Source organism: Leptonotus elevatus, chromosome 4 (assembly GCF_054856555.1).
Source record: "Leptonotus elevatus isolate MCC_2025b chromosome 4, RoL_Lele_1.0, whole genome shotgun sequence".
Lineage (NCBI taxonomy): Eukaryota > Metazoa > Chordata > Actinopteri > Syngnathiformes > Syngnathidae > Leptonotus > Leptonotus elevatus.
The window spans coordinates 13,359,470-13,378,978 of NC_141242.1; the positions used below are offsets into that span (position 1 = coordinate 13,359,470).

The 19,509-nt window shown below is 39.8% G+C and overlaps 1 protein-coding gene across 1 annotated transcript in view; it reads left to right on the top strand.

Annotated features, from left to right (window-relative positions):
* Positions 1–439: 439 nt before the first annotated feature.
* sema3ab (sema domain, immunoglobulin domain (Ig), short basic domain, secreted, (semaphorin) 3Ab) overlaps positions 440–19,509 on the top strand; it is a 29,764-nt gene continuing 10,694 nt past the window's right edge. Inside the window, exons 1-5 of the mRNA XM_086073171.1 lie at positions 440–517; positions 6,267–6,837; positions 16,010–16,170; positions 16,487–16,549; positions 19,284–19,403. Coding sequence (XP_085929297.1) covers positions 6,717–6,837; positions 16,010–16,170; positions 16,487–16,549; positions 19,284–19,403 — 465 coding nt within the window. The 5' untranslated portion in view covers positions 440–517; positions 6,267–6,716. The remainder of the gene's footprint in view (positions 518–6,266; positions 6,838–16,009; positions 16,171–16,486; positions 16,550–19,283; positions 19,404–19,509) is intronic.

Sequence of the window (19,509 nt, forward strand, 5' to 3'; positions counted from 1 at the left end):
CACTGGTTGAATTAAAGAGATTTATACATTATTGTGATGAAAAACTGAACATATATTTCCTGCCATAACCGGAAAGGGCTTGTTAATATCCATTTATCAACATATCTTCATATTATTAACGCAGTTGGATCTAAAGTGGTTGGAACGTCTCCTGAAAGGAATATTGCTGTCACTGTAGCCCACAGAATGGAAAGTAGAGCCAGTCTGCGGGTACTGGCGCTACCTCCGCTACTGCCGACTGCAACCAAGTCAATAAGAGTTTGTGTGTGTGTTTTTATTCATAACCATGGAGACAAGAATCAGGTAACACTGGAAATTGAAATATTGATGGATGATGCCGGTACATGTCCTGGAATTATATAAAATGCCGAATAGGTTTTGGGTTAACATACAAATGTTCCTGTTCCTGCACCATCACAAGCTATCATGGAGCATGTGGTCGCCATAACGAGGGTGTGGTTAGCGTGTCGGAGCTGATACAATTCAACCTTGGCAGTAATTAATTCATGACTCTGAGGTCTGTACTGCGTTTTCATCCATTTTTTATTACTAAACAGTAAATAACCAACAGCGTGTGGTTTATGTAGTCATGAATTGTGCATGTGCCACTCTCGCGTGTCGTCTCAAATTGAAGAGCTGGCGTGGAAAAGAGTTTGCCCCTATTTGTTTTAACGCCAGAAATATCAGATAAGTTATGGTTTTGTTTTGTTCCAGTTAGCAGCAAAAGCCACGTAGCACTAAGTTGCACGTGCATCTCCTGTCGTATGTTGTCAAGATTGCCTGGGGCGAGCTGGTCATGACTGGGATGGGTTAGCACAGCAGTTTGCAAGGAGTATACATGCCCTCCTTTTTCATCCATGCCTGCACACACAGCTGTCTCCCATCACAGCAGGTTTACAAGGGCAAATAATGCATAGAATATATGTACATCATTGCTGTCATTTTGTGGAACCCAATAGCCGTAGAAAGGAACCCATTGTTGTTTGTTCTTGTTTAGGATCGACATTGACAGTATCCACAAATGGGCACAAAGAAAAAAATATTGGCCATTTCATGCAGTCTTCAGTCGTCATACCGCTGTTACGCATAAACTGTCCTGACACGGAATTGGGGTTTCGAGAATGACCTGGTAATTTTACAACATTCTGCAAAAGAAACAAACTGACACAATATTTAATCGAACTTTGCTGTTCAAACAGAACACTGTTAAGACGTGAACTATAACATCAGCATTGTGTGACAAATACTTGGTATGACTGAGCTAACTTGACTGGAAAAGTGAATGTGACATGTTTAAACTTAATCTCTCTATCCCAGCATTGGATGCTACCGCAATAGGCAGGAAATTGCCAAGTCCATTTCGCCCCAGGGCTTGCGTAAGGCATCCATCCATCCTCTGTACTGCTTAGCCTCATGATAATGTGGCTGTGCTGGAGCCTATCCCATCTGACTTTGGGTAAGAGGCAGGCTAGACTCTCAACTGGTCGCCAGCCAACCGTAGCTTGTGTAAGGCAATGCTGGAAAAGTGGGATAAAGGTGCAAAGTGTAGTGGAATTTCTGCAATGGTGAAATGATTTCTTCAGGGAGTGCCTTTCCTTGTCGTTCTTCTGATTCATAGGCAAAAAATGGATACATCAACAACCAGTCACAACAATAAAACACCTGTGGTCAGCTGCATGAGGCATATTAAAAATTTTGAGTAGAAAATTAAGGTTATTTGAGGCATTTTTAAGTGTGGCCCAATAATCGATCACACATGGTCAAAATAATCATTTTCAAAGCTATGCGCGGCATAATCACACATTTGTTTTGTATGATTATTCATTCTGAAAGCTATGTGGCATAACAATCACACGCTTGTGTAATCATCTTCAAAACAGTGTGTGGTGTAATCCCACTATAATGTAATCAAAATAATCATTTTCAAAGATATGTGTGGTATAACAATCCCATGCTCATGTATTCAAAATAATCATTTTCAACGCTATGTGTGGCATAGCAATCAAATGTTCCTGTACGTGACCTTGTGAGTCTCAAAAGTGAAACAGGAAAATTACTAATACGAAAGGGATTAGTAATAATAATAATGATGATAATATTATTAATATCCTGTAGTAAATAATGCAATTCCCACTTTCAGAGGTCCACTGTTTGTGACGGTCCCTACATACCAGGTTTTGAGGTTACAAACAGTGTGCAGTAAAACAAATGAGGGATCCGGAACTTTGGTCCTCGAGAGCTAGTGTCCTGCCTGTTTTCAATGTCTCCCTCCTCCAACACAGCTGACTCAAATGGCCAGCTCATCAACAAGCTCTGCAGGAGCCTGATAACTATCTTGTTCTTTCAATCAGGTGTGTTAGTGGATGGGGAAACATCGATTCCCAACCCCTGATCTAATTGAAGGGATACTGTGAAAATGTGGCCAAATCCTGCCTTCACTTGGTTCTGTGTAAAAGACAGAAGTGAATGAATGTCAGGTATTCTTTTATGGTTCTCATGTATCATTTTTGAGGAGATATTTTGGTGTACGCATCTTCAACCAACTGGAATGTGGGCTTTGAACTACATAAATATGTTTCATGTGTTTTACCTGCCGCAACTGAGGTGCTCCCCTACGAGGCTAATCTGAACTCCAGCTGGGTGCGTGGATGCGTGGGGTAAGCTCTAAGGGCTGGTTTTCTAAAGGGTAGGTGGGCAGCAAATGTGGTTAATTGCTTTTCTGGAAGCTTGTGGTTCATTTTGCTGAGCCAAATCCTCTCGTTTAGAGGATTGTTGTTGACGTTCCCATGCTTGTGCAGTGAGAGGGGCCATACCAAACAAAAGGTGGAATGGAGAAAGTGGCTTTTCAGTGGTGCATGTGTAAGTGGTGGGATGTGGAAGTGGTTGTGGAACTGGCGTACTGTATACGGGAGGCAGAGAGCAAAGATCTGAGGCTTGGAGAGCACTTGTGTTGTCAACATGTGTGCTGAGATGGGCACTACATTCTTTAAGTGAACTGAGTTGCGGGCGGGCGGGTGATGTGGTGGGGCTTTGATTTTCAATGGGTATTGACAGACACGACTCTGAGACGGACAAGGATGAAGGCCAAGACAGTTTCAACTGTAAGGTGGGTTGAGGCCATCCCCCTCCTTGAAACACTGCGCTTCATTTGAGCTGGGAATAACTCAAAAGATAGTCAAGATAGTCATCTCTTTTGGCAAGAGTCGTTCTAGTCAAGTTATTTATTTATAACAATGAGAGATGGGCAACATGGTGGAGTTAGTATTAACCCACTCCCGCGTTGAAGCATGTGCTTTCCCCACATAGATATGCCATATATATTGAGCTCTTCATTACAAGGACCGTACACACTACAGTATTGCAAGATTTCCTTCTGACCGGAGTGCAAAAATGTTGATTTGATATTTGCTTTTCCATGCCCTCTCAAAATCACCATTCGAATCACCTTGGATTTGTGCATAGCCCTCGCCACCATGCAATTACTGATTTGTATTTGATTGTTTTAGATTTATGCCCTTGATGTGTTTTTCATACAAATGTTTACCTCGGCCTTTCTTAAAAGACTACAGTTAGTCATACTGACGTTCATAGGAATTAAACTCCATTGCAAATCAAGGACCCCCTGTATATTTAACATGCAAAGTGCATGGAAGCGGAACTATTGGGTACATTCTCAAGCATCCCATTCAGTCCAAATTTGTCTCCAACAATTGCGCCACAGCAATGGCAGATTGCATTACAAGATCCCTGGCATAGTGATGAAAATCCCACAGGGGTAAGCAGAGACTGTGGCGTGATGCTGGCTCCCAACGGACATTAGCATAGCGGCCAGGCCTCATCCACTCACTACTGAATTAGTTCTGCTCTCCTCCCACTGTCTGATGGCTCTTTATCCGCACAGATCCACCTCGGTAGAGGGTCTTGAACACCACTATGGTCGCTGGCGTCATTATCATGCAACACCAGGAGGAATGGGCTCACTGAGGGTCCGCTGTTTGCAGGGAGATTGACATCACATTTGGCACGCTCGGAGAGAAAGGACAGGGAACTCCCCCTTTGACTATGATGGAGTATCTAGTCAATCTATCTTCACTACTTAAGAGTGTTCATCTGGTCTGCTAGTGGCTTGTGTTGTTTAAAACGCTGCTAAATGACTTGGTGAGGTTGATTATAATCATTTCACATCTCTATAAATGAAAATAAATGTCTTGTAAAAGACACTCAGCGTGTTAACAACCCTGCCAAATTGAATAAATAAATAAATAAATAAATAAGGCTTTCAAATCTAATTTAGCCATGCCCTCACCCCCAAAAAAATCTGGAAAACTGAAATGATTAAAAACTGTTTAAAGATATAGCATCACACTTACATAGTTCTCAGTGTTTGAACATTTTTTCAACAACTTCCTTCAACAATGTTTGATGAAATATCTCTGAAATTACATTACAGGGTTTTTACTTCAACGTTGAGGTTGTTCGAGTGTTTGTGTCCGAATCTTGGATTTACAATCATAGCATGGTTCTTGGACTTAACTTTCTTACCCATGGTTGACTGGCGCCATGTAACAGTTGATAAGACATGTTTGTTTTATTATGGAGTTACATCACTGATTTATCGGCCTCATCTCTTATTCATTGGTCTCAGGTGACTTAGCATTCACTTTAAAAACTGTGAAATACTTGTTGCATGTGACCGATCACGACTCTTCACTGCCATGTACTTCAGTAGCATTTAGCAGCATTTGTGTGCTTAGCTTCATACTGACCAACAACCCTGCATATGTGGCAGGACATTTACTGGTTTGACTGACCAGAGTCATTTTGTTAAGGACACAAGATTGCACCCAAGAGATACAATTGTGACAACAGCACTGACTTAATTATAGAACTCAACTACCCTGACAATCTTGCTTGTATCTGTCAAAATACGCACAATTGTTTGCCTTTGAAATATTTAAGTTACACTTTGAAGTAGATGAAAATTAATGAAAGCAAAAAAAAAAAAAGATTGCTGACAGGCACATGCAAGTCAATTTAGTAAAATAATAAAATGTATTCCAAACTTCCGTATTCTAAAAGCTAATGAAAAATACATGTTTTAGTCTAAATACCAGAGAATGAAAGCAAGCCAGTTTACCAAAGGACAGAAAATTGGTATAAGGAGCATTGCATGGCAAGAGAACACATGGCGGCACATTAAGGGCACACTATTGACAAAAGTGAAAGGATCTATTAGATGTTCGAAATGCAATTAAGGAAGACTTTTCAAGCCCACTTCAATCAAATTTAGGCCTCTCATTCATGACAGACGACAATTAGAATTGGTCCATATGGTTATATTTCTGATGAACTAGAACATTGTTGATTGATGGTTGCACTCATTCCAACATTTGTTTCCAAGCAATGGAGTGTTCATTCCATTTTTATTGCTGTAACTTTTAACATTAAAATGTAAGACTTTTCAAGAATTCAGTGTGCACACTGGTAACATTTGAAATTTTACTGATTTCAAACTTGTCGGCCTTTTGGAAAGCGAAAGCTCCTCATTAGATACTCCTGCACAAACATATTGCAACCAAATAATCAAAATACTACATAGATTAATGTAGAGCAGTTTGAGTCCAATCTACCGATTTTTAAATCACTCCTTTTAACCTATTAACCCCCGTGAGATGCAACTGGCGTCGTTTGGCTCAGGACACACACTCATGGCGAGGCCTCGTTTCAGTTTTTTGCAGCCCGTGTTTGTGGAGCAGCCTGCCAGAGAATCTCAGTGCTGCAGAGAATGTCGCTGTTTTAAGAACAGGCTCAAATAGTCAAGTGTGTCGGACTGCATGACATAGTGGCATTCTTTCAATCGGGGTGACAATATGTTGACAGTGCACGCATGACACTGTCCAGACTTTGTTCGCATCATTAAATAGGAAAACTAATCACAGGTTGTGGCCAGTGACATAATGTGGAAAATATTGTCACTTCAATCAACGGAAGAAGGGATCAGCCCGAGCCATCGAAACCCAACGTAGCATTTAATATTTGTCTTCATGTTATGAACAATGGGTGTTAAAAAATATTTCCAAAGCTTTACAAACCCACAAAACAATAAACAGTAGGAGGCTTTCATGTTCCATATTTATACTTTCCTGTCTTTTCTTTTGTGTGCTTTGCCCTAACCTTAACGTGTGCTTCCTCTCTCACTCCCTCCCTCCTTCCTTCACTGCACTCTCACTCTGCCTTCCTGACTGTGTGCACACTGTCTGCCTCAGCTGTGCTCACTTGCACTGTGCAGCGCGGACAGGAAAGAGCTGTGCAAGCTCAACGGGAAGAGGAGATTTGAGGGAGAAAAAGTGGATAAAAGGGAAAACTCAAAACAGACGACTAAGGATTAAGAGCAGAACACAAACAGGACATTGTTTTCCCTCACTTGGCGTGGATGGTATTTAAATGACCAGGACAGATGGCAGATTTACCTTGCTGCTTCTCCGCTCTCCATTAATAAGTTCACCTTGGGCTTGTTGCTGGGACCGGCTTTCATGCAGTTACGGTGACCTGTGACCCCCTCTGCCAAACTCATCTTTTGGACTGGCTTTCAACTGGCCCTCTTTAAGTGCAGACTGACCCACACAAATCAGGGACACTTTTTGGAGTGGATCTTGTAGAAGGACCCGAGAGGTGTGCAGAAGACAGACGCCGCTGGCCTTGCTCACCTCAAGACAATGGGCTCTCTTCTCTGGGGCAGCTTTGTGCTGGCCTGTGGCGTGATTCTGTTTCGGAAAGGAGGCGATGGAGCCCAGCAGACCAAGGCCAATGTCCCGCGACTAAAACTCTCGTACAAAGGTGAGTTCTGTGCACTAGTGACGTCCTACACGCAATCTTGAAATTATTCTGATATTGTCCTCACTTGGTCAATTTCTTTGTTTTTATGTGTTTGAAAAAATAAACTAGCACCTGAATTAGCTGCACACGATAATATGTTTAAATTATTATTTTTCATCATTATTATTATTTACAGCATAAATGCCATGTTTGGAATTGTGTCTTGATTTTTAGCCTCTGCACTGATTTTTAATACTGTATGTGAGAGACCTCGTGATTAACTTCGATCAATATTGCCATGTGTTCTGACTGCTCTTATACAGTAGTGTGTTGTGTAGTCAGATAAACACAGTCAACTACACACATGACTGTGTCTACCATAGTACCAAGACCGACCTGTTTGATGCGACTCAGTGCCACAGGGCAGCCTGATTACATTGCGGTGGCAACTTCTTCTTAGTCATTTTTTTGTATTGTATTTTTTTAAAATTACATTTAACACAACCAGTGGCTGCTTGATTTGTGTCCAGGCAAGAGCAAGTGTTTCCTGAATGGCTATCATTATGTTTCAAATAATACCAATTGAGTCAGCCCAACGCTATGTTGCACACCGCAGGACAATCAGAGACACTCAATAATATGTACTTTGTTGATTTTGATCACAAGGATGGGAAGATGCTGAAATTAGGTCAGATATATGTGTGTACCTGAAATTCAGGATTTGCATTAAAAAAAAACAAATTTTGAATGGAAAAAGGAAAAATATAAAATAGTAAATAATAAAAATAAAAATAATAATAAATATATAAAATAATATACAAAATAATCCCCCCACATCACATCACTTAGGATGATCTTTCAGGGACATCTGATAATCGGTTCTCTACTGACTGATCGTGAGGGAGAAATAACGCTCAAACTGAGCCCAACTGTTGACAAACATAACTGTACCACTTAACATCTTCAGATACACATGCACGATTTAATGACAATAATCCTGTGAAGTCATCAGGATATTTATCTAACCAAATATGTTGTTGTGGTTGTATCAGATTTGTCTGTCATGTATGCATGCTTCTACTCAACTGTTCATTACACAAGTCTGTCCGAGATTCATTCTCATCATCTTATCTTTGCCTAAATTACCCGTGTACCCGTCGTGAAAAGTGGTGCCAGATGCCGACTCCCTGCCAGCCAAGTGTCATTTATTTCTTCTCTTCCCACGTGTCATTTTCCCCCCTCTGTTCCACAATGTGCGGCAATTATGTTTGGAATGAATGGTGTAGGTCTGTTTAAGCAGATGGCTTTACCCTCGAAGAGAAATAGTCCTCGCTCAGCACTGGGAGATCCATAATTACACACACACACACACACACACGCGCGCGCGCGTGCATGTTCATATTGCCATCTGTAAATGGCTAATGATACCTGTGAGCATATCAGTCAGTTAAAAAGTACACGTTGTCAGTTGGTAGAAGCACGCCCACACGCATTGATGTCTCCATTACCGCGGAAGCCAACCTGCTTATTTAATTGTGCGCTTCTCAATGAGGCCCTCATTTGCATTAGCCCCTGTGGGGGGGGGGGGGGGGGGGGCACTATTTAACAACTGTGCTGTCCTGAAAAGCAACATTATGAATCATTCATACTGTCAGCAATTAGTCTGATTCATTAGCAGATTTTATTCAAACAGGGTGGACAATCTGTCTATCTGCCTATCTGTGCATCCGTCCATCTATCTATCTATCTATCTATCTATCTATCTATCTATCTATCTATCTATCTATCTATCTATCTATCTATCTATCTATCTATCTATCTATCTATCTATCTATCTATCTATCTATCCATCCATCCATATATGAATGAGGGCAATACTAGAGTATACTGTATTTGGGAAGCGGTATATGAATAATACTATGTTTTAGTTGGGATGGGCGAGTACCAATTTCTGGTATCAATATCGGGAAGATACCCAGCCTTAATTCAAGGTATTGGTACTCGCAATGTTGGACGATACCAGTATTGGCCACCGTCTTGTGGCCATTTTGCAATCAGGAAGTAGAAATTAGTTACTAATTAAATTATTAATTTCATGAAATTTTAAGGGAAAATGGGATATATATGTCATTCTTTAAAAAAGATTTATCAGTGTTTTTTTGTTTTGTTTTTAAATCTAACAAAATTACTAGTGGTATCCGTACTTGGTATTGGAGACTACTCAAGAGTGGAGCTTTTATGCTGATGTCGGTCTGAAAATAAGTGGACATCACTACTATGTATGCAGATGTGAATGTGAACAGCAGCATAGCAAAAAAAAAACTACATGTAGGCCTATCAATACATAGTCTATGTCAATGATAATACAAATGAAATTAATAGACGCATTCTATGTATTCAAAGTGAATGAGAATAAAAGCAGAAAGTAAAGTCAGTGGCTTTGCATATAAACAATATCACTAGTATCTATAAATAAATGCAGACATGAATGCCAAAGGATACTTGACTAAATAGATATAATAGATTCAACACAACTCAGTTAAAATCATTATTATTAACTCTGACTACACATAAATAAACAACATATGAACAGGCTATTTGTAATGACTACATTCTCTTATTGACAATGAGGGATTAAAAGGTAGTTTTTCCTTGACAGTGACATATGGTCCAATCCAGCATTATCAGCGGCACGTGAGGCGCTGAACTTAAAGAACTCTGACCCCTAGAGGTCAATACATGATGCGGGTCTCAACCAGCATGAATGCATATGGCGACGTACGACTACAAAGGATTCCCTCGTACGAATGAAGCATTAAGATGTGTATCACAAAGCGCCCACTGCCCCCATAGTACGAGTTCCTCACTAAACATACTATCTGATACATACTGAATTTTCTTACAAACACACATGCAGCTGAACCCTACAAGAGTCTGACTGATCTTTAGAAGTGAGGGTTGAAGGCCAGAAGGTCAGCAGCGTAGGAGGAAAGATAACAACGATACCCCACGGCTACCTAAACACTAGTTAAGTTCCAACTGTATCAACAAACATGCTGTGAGGTGATGCCAAAGTGTCTAAACGGGGTGACAGCATTCAAGAAATGCACTCCTGTATGATAAATAACAAGAGGAATGGACATTAGGACAATGCAGTGTGCCGTTGAATTCATGATCCTGGAAGTAAATGACCATACATATGCTTTATGAGCCAAAAGAGGTGTTAACTGCCAACGAGTGATGAGATGCTACTTTAATTTTATAGGATGTACTGCCAGAAGTACTAGGACATACAGTGCTAAAATTATAAATGGGTGGGAATTCCCATGGGAATTTAAACTGGGGAATCCTGGAAATATTCCAAAATAGAAACTGAAAATTTTATGGGAATTAACTGGCAACACAAAGCCTTCAGCAAGGTATAAAATAACTCTTTTCGGAGCACTTATCCTAATCAGTGACTTAATTTGAGAAGCAACATTCTAATTTTGAGGAGCAATTTTTACAGGTTAATCCAAGAGACATGAAGCAAAGTTGTTGTTGTTTTTTTATAATATGACAATATAACAAATGAATAATTGGTTTCCTTTTTTATATAATCCACATTTTTATTTCTTAAATTCTTATTGTGAATAGCAGCAAACTTTTCTCATCTATAAACATTGTCAGTGCGGCAATTTCAAACACAAATTTCAGTTCAAACTTTGTATTTCTGGATAGGTTGTTTAGTCCTTTAGTAAAATGGATATAGATTGATTATGTTATCTATCTAATAGATAGATAGATAGATAGAGAGAGAGAGAACAAGAGAGAGAGAGAGAGAAAAGAGAGAGAGAAAAAGAGAATAGATACCAAAACTCATTGCTAACTATCTGGTGTGGCGTAAGTAGGACAAGAGCTTGCCTTGACCCCCAGATTATAGGTCCGTCGTTATCGGAAAAACATAAAAATCTTGGATTCTCAATGTTGCTATTCAATGTATTTTGATCTGCATTCTGCAATGCAAAACCACTGCTTCAATTTTGTACATTCCTTGTTAATTGACATACATTTCTGCTATTTCCTATGTTTCCAACTTTGAAATTCTCAGAATCTTGCAATCCTATGAAACACTACTATACCCCCACGACAGTGGTCGGTAAGCATGTAAAGAAACTTGAGGCTGGAATATGTTTTCTCCATAGACAATATAGTTAAGACTTGACTACAGTTTAAGTTAGTGATAGACTATGACACATATTTTGACTTGCATACAAATACGGCTTCAGTCTGTTGGAACGGAACTCTGTATTGCGAATGTCAGCTCCATGTAAAACTTTGAACAGGTTCACTTAGTCCGTGGTATGTTTTTTGTTTTCTGTAAAATAGCATACTGATGTGGTTTAAATGACATTGTTTGGGTTTTCCACAGTTATTCCGGCCTACTCATACATTTCAAAACCATTCATGTATGGTTCATTGAAAACTAAATGATCTGTAGGTGCAAAGGGTTGTCTTTCCTGCAGTCTACTCTCAGCCAGTCCAGAATATATACAACAATCTCTCAAGTCAGCTGGTATAGACTTCAGCTACCTCACTATGGCTAGATGATAACATTCACTTACTGGCTGTCCAAATCTGTACAGATACTTGGACCCTATAAAACTGAATTTGAATTGAGTAGCCAAAAGGATAGACTGAAGAAGGCAAACAAACAAGAATATTTCCAGATCATATGATTTAAAACAGCTCAGGACACTGGGATGTATCCGAGGCCAACATCCTGCAAAAATGATAACGACGACATCCGCAACATTCTTGTGTGCACCCAGATTAGCAGCAGACCAACCAGCATGCAATAAGTAAAAATAGGCAGCCGAGATATTTCCTTGCATTTCAGCGTCTTTGTACATACAGTACTCGACTAATGAAGCTTTGTGGTGCATTTCCTCAGGCATAAATGAAACGCATGTGCTCTGCTTGTGTTTGTCAATGTGTACATTCCCACAATCAGTACTATGAGTGATGCATCAAGTGTTCATAAATACATGCCACACGTGGGCTTTTGTCAAGATGTGTTCCTTCTGTTTCTCTGGAAGCACTTAGATAACACTAGCGCTGCCCCCAGTCAAGAAAGAGAAAGAGAGAAAGTCGGGTAAAATAATTTATTTTTATCAGTCTCACATGGGAATGTTGATTATTTGCATCAATTCTATCTGGCCTCCCATTGCTGGTTTTTCACAAATTATTTGCGACGGAAGAGGCAGTAAGACTGAGTGAGAGTGGGTGAGAAGTGGGTAGGAAAGAGCAGCTGTTAAATAAGCTAAGGAAGGTACACGACTGAGGAAGTGAGAGCAAATCAGATGGTGAAAAGCAAAAGGTGGCAGGTGGACAGATCAGAGAGACTGGGCACAGAGGCAGCTGACACCTGTTAAAAGAGGCACATCCTCCAATTCACCTGCTTGTGTGCTGTTAATATGTTTGGCAGTGGCCCATTTGAATGCATAAAAAAAAATCATGTGCATCCATTTTTTGCTCTGAAATTGCAGGTTGAACAAGACAAAATGGGTGTTTGTAGTTAACCATAGGGGACATACTAGTTCCAACATGTAGAGGCCCAAACCATTCGGGAAAAACATCCTTTCCTTCTTTCCAATAACACAAATCCCAGCGAGCACCATAAACAGACATACCACACACACAACACCCTTAAAGTGTCTTTCCCTAGATGATTAGCTTTGAGTTGTTCCCATGTAACTGAATTATTCCCATGGAAAGTTATCACGGATCAGCTGATTGATCTTTTCTGTATGTTGCTGTAGGATGCAGGTGGCGATACATTCGACATGCAAGCATCTGTATGAGCCTGTATGGTTTTAATAGAACACATGTAACAGATGAATAGAGAGAAAACACTCCTTTCTTTATTGCCAAAAACAATCTGTTTTGTTTTGATTTAACTGCAATTTTAATTAATCAAAGTTGTTAATTTACGTTGGATTGTGACACATCACGTTAAGTGAACTGAAGCTGTGTGTAATCTATGTATATGTAATCTATGAGAGACAACATTGGAATTGCGTTTGACCCAATGGTAACATATAAAAACTGAACAAAAGTAGTTCAAGGACTGACCCTTGAGGGACTCCACGTCATTGCTATTTGATTTGATTCTAAACTTCCAATCGTTGGACATGCACCAATTTAGGACTATAACAACATTCCAGCTTGTTTAAGAGTATATTATGATCAACTGCATCGAATGCTGCAGTGAGATCTAATGAGACAAGCACGGACACATTCACTGCGTCAGTGTTAAATTGTCATCATTTCAAATCATTAAAAAACATTTTCTTGACAATCTTGCTAAGAAGAGGAGGTTTGTGATGGGTCTAAGAATGAAGCGTCCATTGTTCTCTTTCTTTGAAGAGGCTTGACGGCAGCTCTACTTTAAGATGTTTAGTTAACTCGCCTGACTGAAGTGATCAGTTGATTATTTGCTGTAATTCAACATAGATTTCGCAATAGTTTTGAAAAGGTCAGATGATATTGAATCAAGACAGCTAGTCGATGGTGTCAGCTGCTGAATCTAAGCAGTTTTAGTTTTTTTGATTCAGGGTATCAAATTGAGACTTAATTAAGCTATTATAGGTTTATTTTAAGTGTTGGGCTCTGACTATATCTGCGCTGGGCCTCCAAATGACTAGCTACAGCTGAGACCGGCTAAAGTGTGATCATTCGCGGCTCATGCATTGATGACGTGAGGCAGCTCGGCGCTGCAAGAACTCATGTGAATTGCACCACACGCTGCCTATCAACACTTCATGTACTTTAACATTAATATTAATAGAAAGAAGCTACAGTACGACCCAAGACTAGTTGAATGAACCTAGTTGGCATTTTCAGCAAGGCCCGTGTGACAATGATTACTGGACATAGTGTGCAATAAAGTTTGAAAGGCTTTCAACACTTTCAGCAATTTCCGTCTTTAAAAAAAGAACAAAAAGAAATGTTTCTTCCCGCTCCCTCCCAACACTAACCTAAAGCCATAAAAATGTTAATTTCTTTGTATGAGGCAAATGTGAAAATGGAAAATGCCAAGCTAGCTCATTTTTTTTAATGCACTGAGATGGTGAAAGCTGTGCACAATTGCACTGCTTAGAAGAAAAATTGGTTACAGACTCGAAAGACATTTGATTAGAGCCTAGTCGATGTCTATCTCTAAATATTGTGAATAATAAAGTCGGTGCAACCCCCACCCTAAAACCGTTCTCTTCACTCAACAGGAAGTGATGAACGTCTACACAATATTACTGCATATATATGTAATAGATATTCTAATCCATCTTTACAACCACAGCCTCAGTGAAGGTGGAAATGGATCAGGTGGGTGTTGCGGTCCTGTCAGTAAAATGACTTACTGTGAGCACATTTACCCGTGATGGATCACCATGGCCAGAGGAGAACATAAATCTGGAATGCAAATTTTGTCTCGGTTGAGCAGAAACTTTTATAGATGCTCACTGCGTTGTGAGTAGTAGCCCAACTGTCCCATAGTATCATGTTATCATCAACTGATCAATAAATCCAGATATATAACTGACAGGATGGTGTGATTTTAAACAATTCAGTTTCTCCAGCTTCCTTTGGCGTCACAATTTCAAGAATGTTTTCAAATCCTCTGGGATTTATGAAGTTGGGTATCAGGTTCTCAGAGAATGATGGGAGTGGGGTTAGTCCGTACCTGAGGGCTTAGAAATAATGCAGCATACTGGCTTTACATTTTGGAGACTGCCTAAAATAAATCCTCCACTAGTGCTGAGGTACCGGAAACCAACTAAATCAATGCAATAACATCAGAGGTTTAATAAACATGAGCATACTTGGCACAGAAGATTGTTTATATGCATTGACAGCAAAATATTAATATTAAAATGTGATCATTTTGGAGAGAGAACGATTACATTTACAGGTCTTGGCTATAATTATTTGGGTATGTGGACTCTTGTATTGACCAGCACATTTTGCATCTGAACAAAATTGTGGTAAAATAAATTGACGGAAAATGTGCTCATGGTGCAGGATTTGTTCTTTACAAAGCATGTTTGGTTTTAGCTTGTTTATCATCATTCAATTACATTCTCAAACAATTCAGAGTTGAGAGTGTCCTCCATTTGCATTACACAAATGGCTTTATAATGTGATAATTGCATGCTTAAAGGATATGCCGAGATGAGGGCTCTCATCGTCAGTCAGACAAGTCGAGCTTTCCGCTGTGAAAGCAAATGTCGCCTTGGCAAACCCTCCGATTACACAGCAAAACGTGATCTGCAAACCATATTTAATTTGCCCTAATAGCAGCTGTGGTTAGGCGTAAGACTGTGAATATTACAGTTTGAGCTGTGGACTATATTACTATGGTATATGTTCCTTTGACTTTTCCACTGTGAGCGCATTGAGTTTTGCTTGGCTGCTTTGGTGAGGTTGACCCTCACTATGCCGGCAACTTGGTCATTGGCTCACAGTGCTGGCATCACCTGGGCAGTTCAGTTAAGCTTGGCACTGTATCCTTGTTTTTTGCTGGCTGCGTTCCTTGGCCCAGTTGTACAATTCCTAACATCAACTCTTTTGAAGTATGATGGTGTCTATGAAAACTGAAGAAAACCACAACTCTACGGCAAAACTGACAGAAATGACTGTAACCTGGAATAACATCTTCAAAGGTATTCTAATGGTGCACTGGCTTGTACTGAGGAGAATCATGTCTTTGTTATGTGTTAGTAATCTATATTGGTGAGGCACTGCTCATTTCAAGCCAGAGCGCGAACACTCACAAAGGTGGTATGGAGGTGCTCCGACGTTCGCGAGTCCATTTGGATTTTTCCACGACAATTTTCTTCGCCATGGCCCAAAGAAAGACAACAGTGCCAGTGGCAGCAAAGAAAAACAGAAGGAACCACAGATGATTTAAGGAAGAAGATAATCCCGTTGTATCTACTGTAAATACTAGCAATATGCCCAATGTAAAATACACAGCTCAGCACTGAACTAAAGCAAGCATTAACATTCTATTTTCGATTTATTTTTTATTTTATTTTCTATTTTACATAAATAGAAATTTAATTAAATTAGAAATACTGTAAAATAAAATATACATTTTCTGTTTTTGGAGCTTTCTTTGCAGTGGGTTTAAACTATGCACCTCCCCCTGCAGAAATGCTGGAGTCCAACAACCTTGTGACTTTCGAAGGTCTACTCAACAGTTCATCTTACCACACCTTCCTGCTGGATGAAGAGAAAGGAAGACTGGTGGTGGGAGCCAAAGACCATATTTTCTCCTTCAACCTCCTAAACATTAGCAACGATATTGTACAGGTAAAACAAACCCTTCGGGGTCATGTCTGGCCGACTTTCTGCAATCAGAGTCTGATGTACCTCAGACTTCTTCTGTTCAGTTTCGACTGGAAAGTGTCTCATTAATATTTCAAGTCAGCACTGTCGCACGCCATCACATGCTGCGCCTTGCACGTTAGCCGCTCTATGTTCACCTGCCTGGATGAATAATAGAGTAAACTGTAAACAAAGTGGAGAACAAATCGCACCATGACCCTTTCAACCATTCTGTATACACACACGCATGTATGCACATGGAAGGAATGATTCTTTTGGTCTGTTTGGTTTGTGTTTGCAGATCCCTTGGCCGGCGTCTCCCATCAGGAGAGATGAATGCAAGTGGGCCGGAAAAGATCTCTCGGTAATGAAGCTGAATTTTTCCAATTAGGACAAGAAACAGGCCTGATAATCAAATACATTTTTAATAGTCCATTACCAAAATAACGACTTCAATTTACTTATGGTTATTTTCTCCAGAAGAACTATCCACTTTGAAAACAACCACTTCTTTAGATAATAGTGCAAAGGAAAAAGCTTTTACTACATTTTTGTGGACAGAGTATAATAATACCATTCATATTTTCAGCAGTCATGAGGAGAACTCACTGGCATACTTGCCTCAGGTCTGACCGCAATCTCAGCATCAACTCATACCAGCATTTGCCCTTAATCACAGCTAAAGCTTTCAAGAGCTCCATTTAAAAGAGTGAGTCCGAGTGGATCTCTATTAACTGTTTTCCAACCTAATTCTATGATACCAAGCATGAAACATATGTATAGTATATATAATCCACATTACGCATCACCTTTGTACTACAGAAACTTTCAATTTGCAGTTAGCAAATCTATTCCTTGCAGTCATACCAAAATACCTTAGCAAAAGTACCAAAGTGGTACCAAAGATCATAACCCAAAACTATTCACTGAATATGCAGTGGTTACACTGGGATTATTGACTTCTTTTAGATGAGGGAAAAACAATCCTTTCCTGGACGTCAAACAATACATCTCTTCAGAGTCATTCAGCTCAATTATGTTGGAAACAGAACTGTAAAACTGTAAATCTTGTTATGAATTAGGCTGAGACCATAAAAAAACACACTATGTCCCTAAGGCATAGTTAAAGATCAGTGTAAGCACACTGAGATGATATGATGCCTCACGCCATGTTGCTGTTTGTGCCTGAGCTCACAGTTTGGAGATTGGCCAGATAAGACTATGGTACGATGGATTTGAAGGACCGTGAACTCCTTTGTGTGGTATCTGTAAATATTATGGCACAGATGAATAGAGTGGGCCAAAGCTTCTTCTTTTTTTAATCCCTCATAGAGGAAGAAGAACAGATTGAGAGTTACAAAAGGATGCTAGAATGCATTGAAAAAGTTGGGAGAAAGAAAATGCATACACAAAGTGTGACGACACTGAAGTGGCAAAGATTCAACCACGTATCGATATTCAGGCCTAATTTCAGCATTTTTCCGCTTTACAATTAAAGTCAGCAAATACTCGGATGTTTCTGAAAGATTATCCTGAGCGATGGGCCTTATGCGGAAAGTCACGTGACCAAACCGGTAAACAGGTTGCCGGACAACTTGCGCATGCATCATTAAGTATGGCCTGATGACATAATGCAGTTAATCTGCTGTGAAGTGTAAACCATTATAGGTTAACATTAGTTTGCACAATTATAACGTTAGGTGAGAGTAATGTGTTTTATCTCTAATTCTGTCAGATACATTTAGCTGCTTGTTATTGGCTATTTGCAAATGTATGATTGTGATAGTTTTACACTACTAGGGCACAGTACCTTGTTTTTTTTTTTTTTAAGGCAAATACAAGTGGTTTGTCTTGCGGAAGTGTATAATCCCAATTGGAATCTTGTTGTGTGGGGTAAACCCCAATCTGCTCACAAAACACTCAGGGCAGACAATTGTTGTTGTAAAACCTGTTTAATATTTACGATGGCAAATCCAAATGTACTCTCTGCGGTCAAGACAGTTGGCCCGAGCCACTGACTGTGTAATTGTGGCATTAAAAGGGAAGAGTAGCAAATTAGGACGCTCACACTGTTGCAGGACATAAATAGGAGCAACAGGTTGTGCCTAGTTTTTGAATAACATGTCTCATAAGTGAGTATTCAACGTAATAGAAATGGTAAGGGGAAGTGTTTGCAACCCCAAAAAAAGATTAGTTACCTGGCAAGTGAACATCTGATTTTGCTTCTTCCCCTTACTTATTCTTTGTATTTTTTAACAGTCTGTATGCCCTGTGGCACACTCACAATTCAGTCTTCATTTTATCGCCAAACGTGGGATCCCTCACACAAAAAGTTAACCAAGATGATAAAAATCGGTACGTGTGCACTACATTTGAGATGACAATGTTTAAACTTGCAAAACATTGCACTACTTTCATAAATCCGTTGGTGTGACAGCTGCAAAAGTCAGTGGCTGTCTGCGTACGGCCCATTAAAGCCAGATGAGCTTAGTTATGCATAATTTGTGACATTTTTTTCCCCCCGATGCCCTTTTTAATATGTGATGACACAGTTACTTTCATTTGAGGTCAGGTCTGCCTGCCATGTGCTGCAAGAGTGTACAAGGAAATCAATATGCCATATGGCAGCAGGGCAGTGGATACAAACACATTCAGATGTCACATGCAAGATGCATAATAATGTCTGCCTGCTCAATGAAGGGTCATAAGTAATCAAACAATGTGTTTGATACAGAGTGTGCTGCTTTGTCACCACCGGTAAATAATGGAAGATGTCAATTAACGGCCCAATTGTGTAATTTATGGTAATTGAGATTAGACAAGGATGTCTGGGAAAGCGGGAATTATGTTTGAGTGCAATTGTGAAGGTGGACTAAGGGAGGAGATGTCAATCTGCTGAAAGAGTTACATACACATTCATGACTCATCATTGTGCACTCTGTGTGGGATTACCCTAGATTTCAGTTCTCAAATCTCTTATCGGATTTTCCTCTTGTGTTTGGCCGCGTGTTTGTTTTCCCCACAGATCAACCGTAATATATCCGCTTGAGCCCTGGAACAGTCGGAAATGATGGTTTATTTTTGCTTTTATTCCTCAGAGAGAATGTGCAAACTTTGTCAAGGTGCTGCAGCCATTCAACCAGACTCACCTCTACGTGTGTGGAACAGGAGCATTTCACCCAGTGTGTTCCTACCTCGAGGTGGGCAAAAAATTAGAGGTACGTCTGTGATATTGCATAGCTTTTAAAATCACTTCTTCACTAATACATTATCACACAAAGGTGTAAGGAAGAACTCTTTCTTTTAATAACCTACAGTGTACGA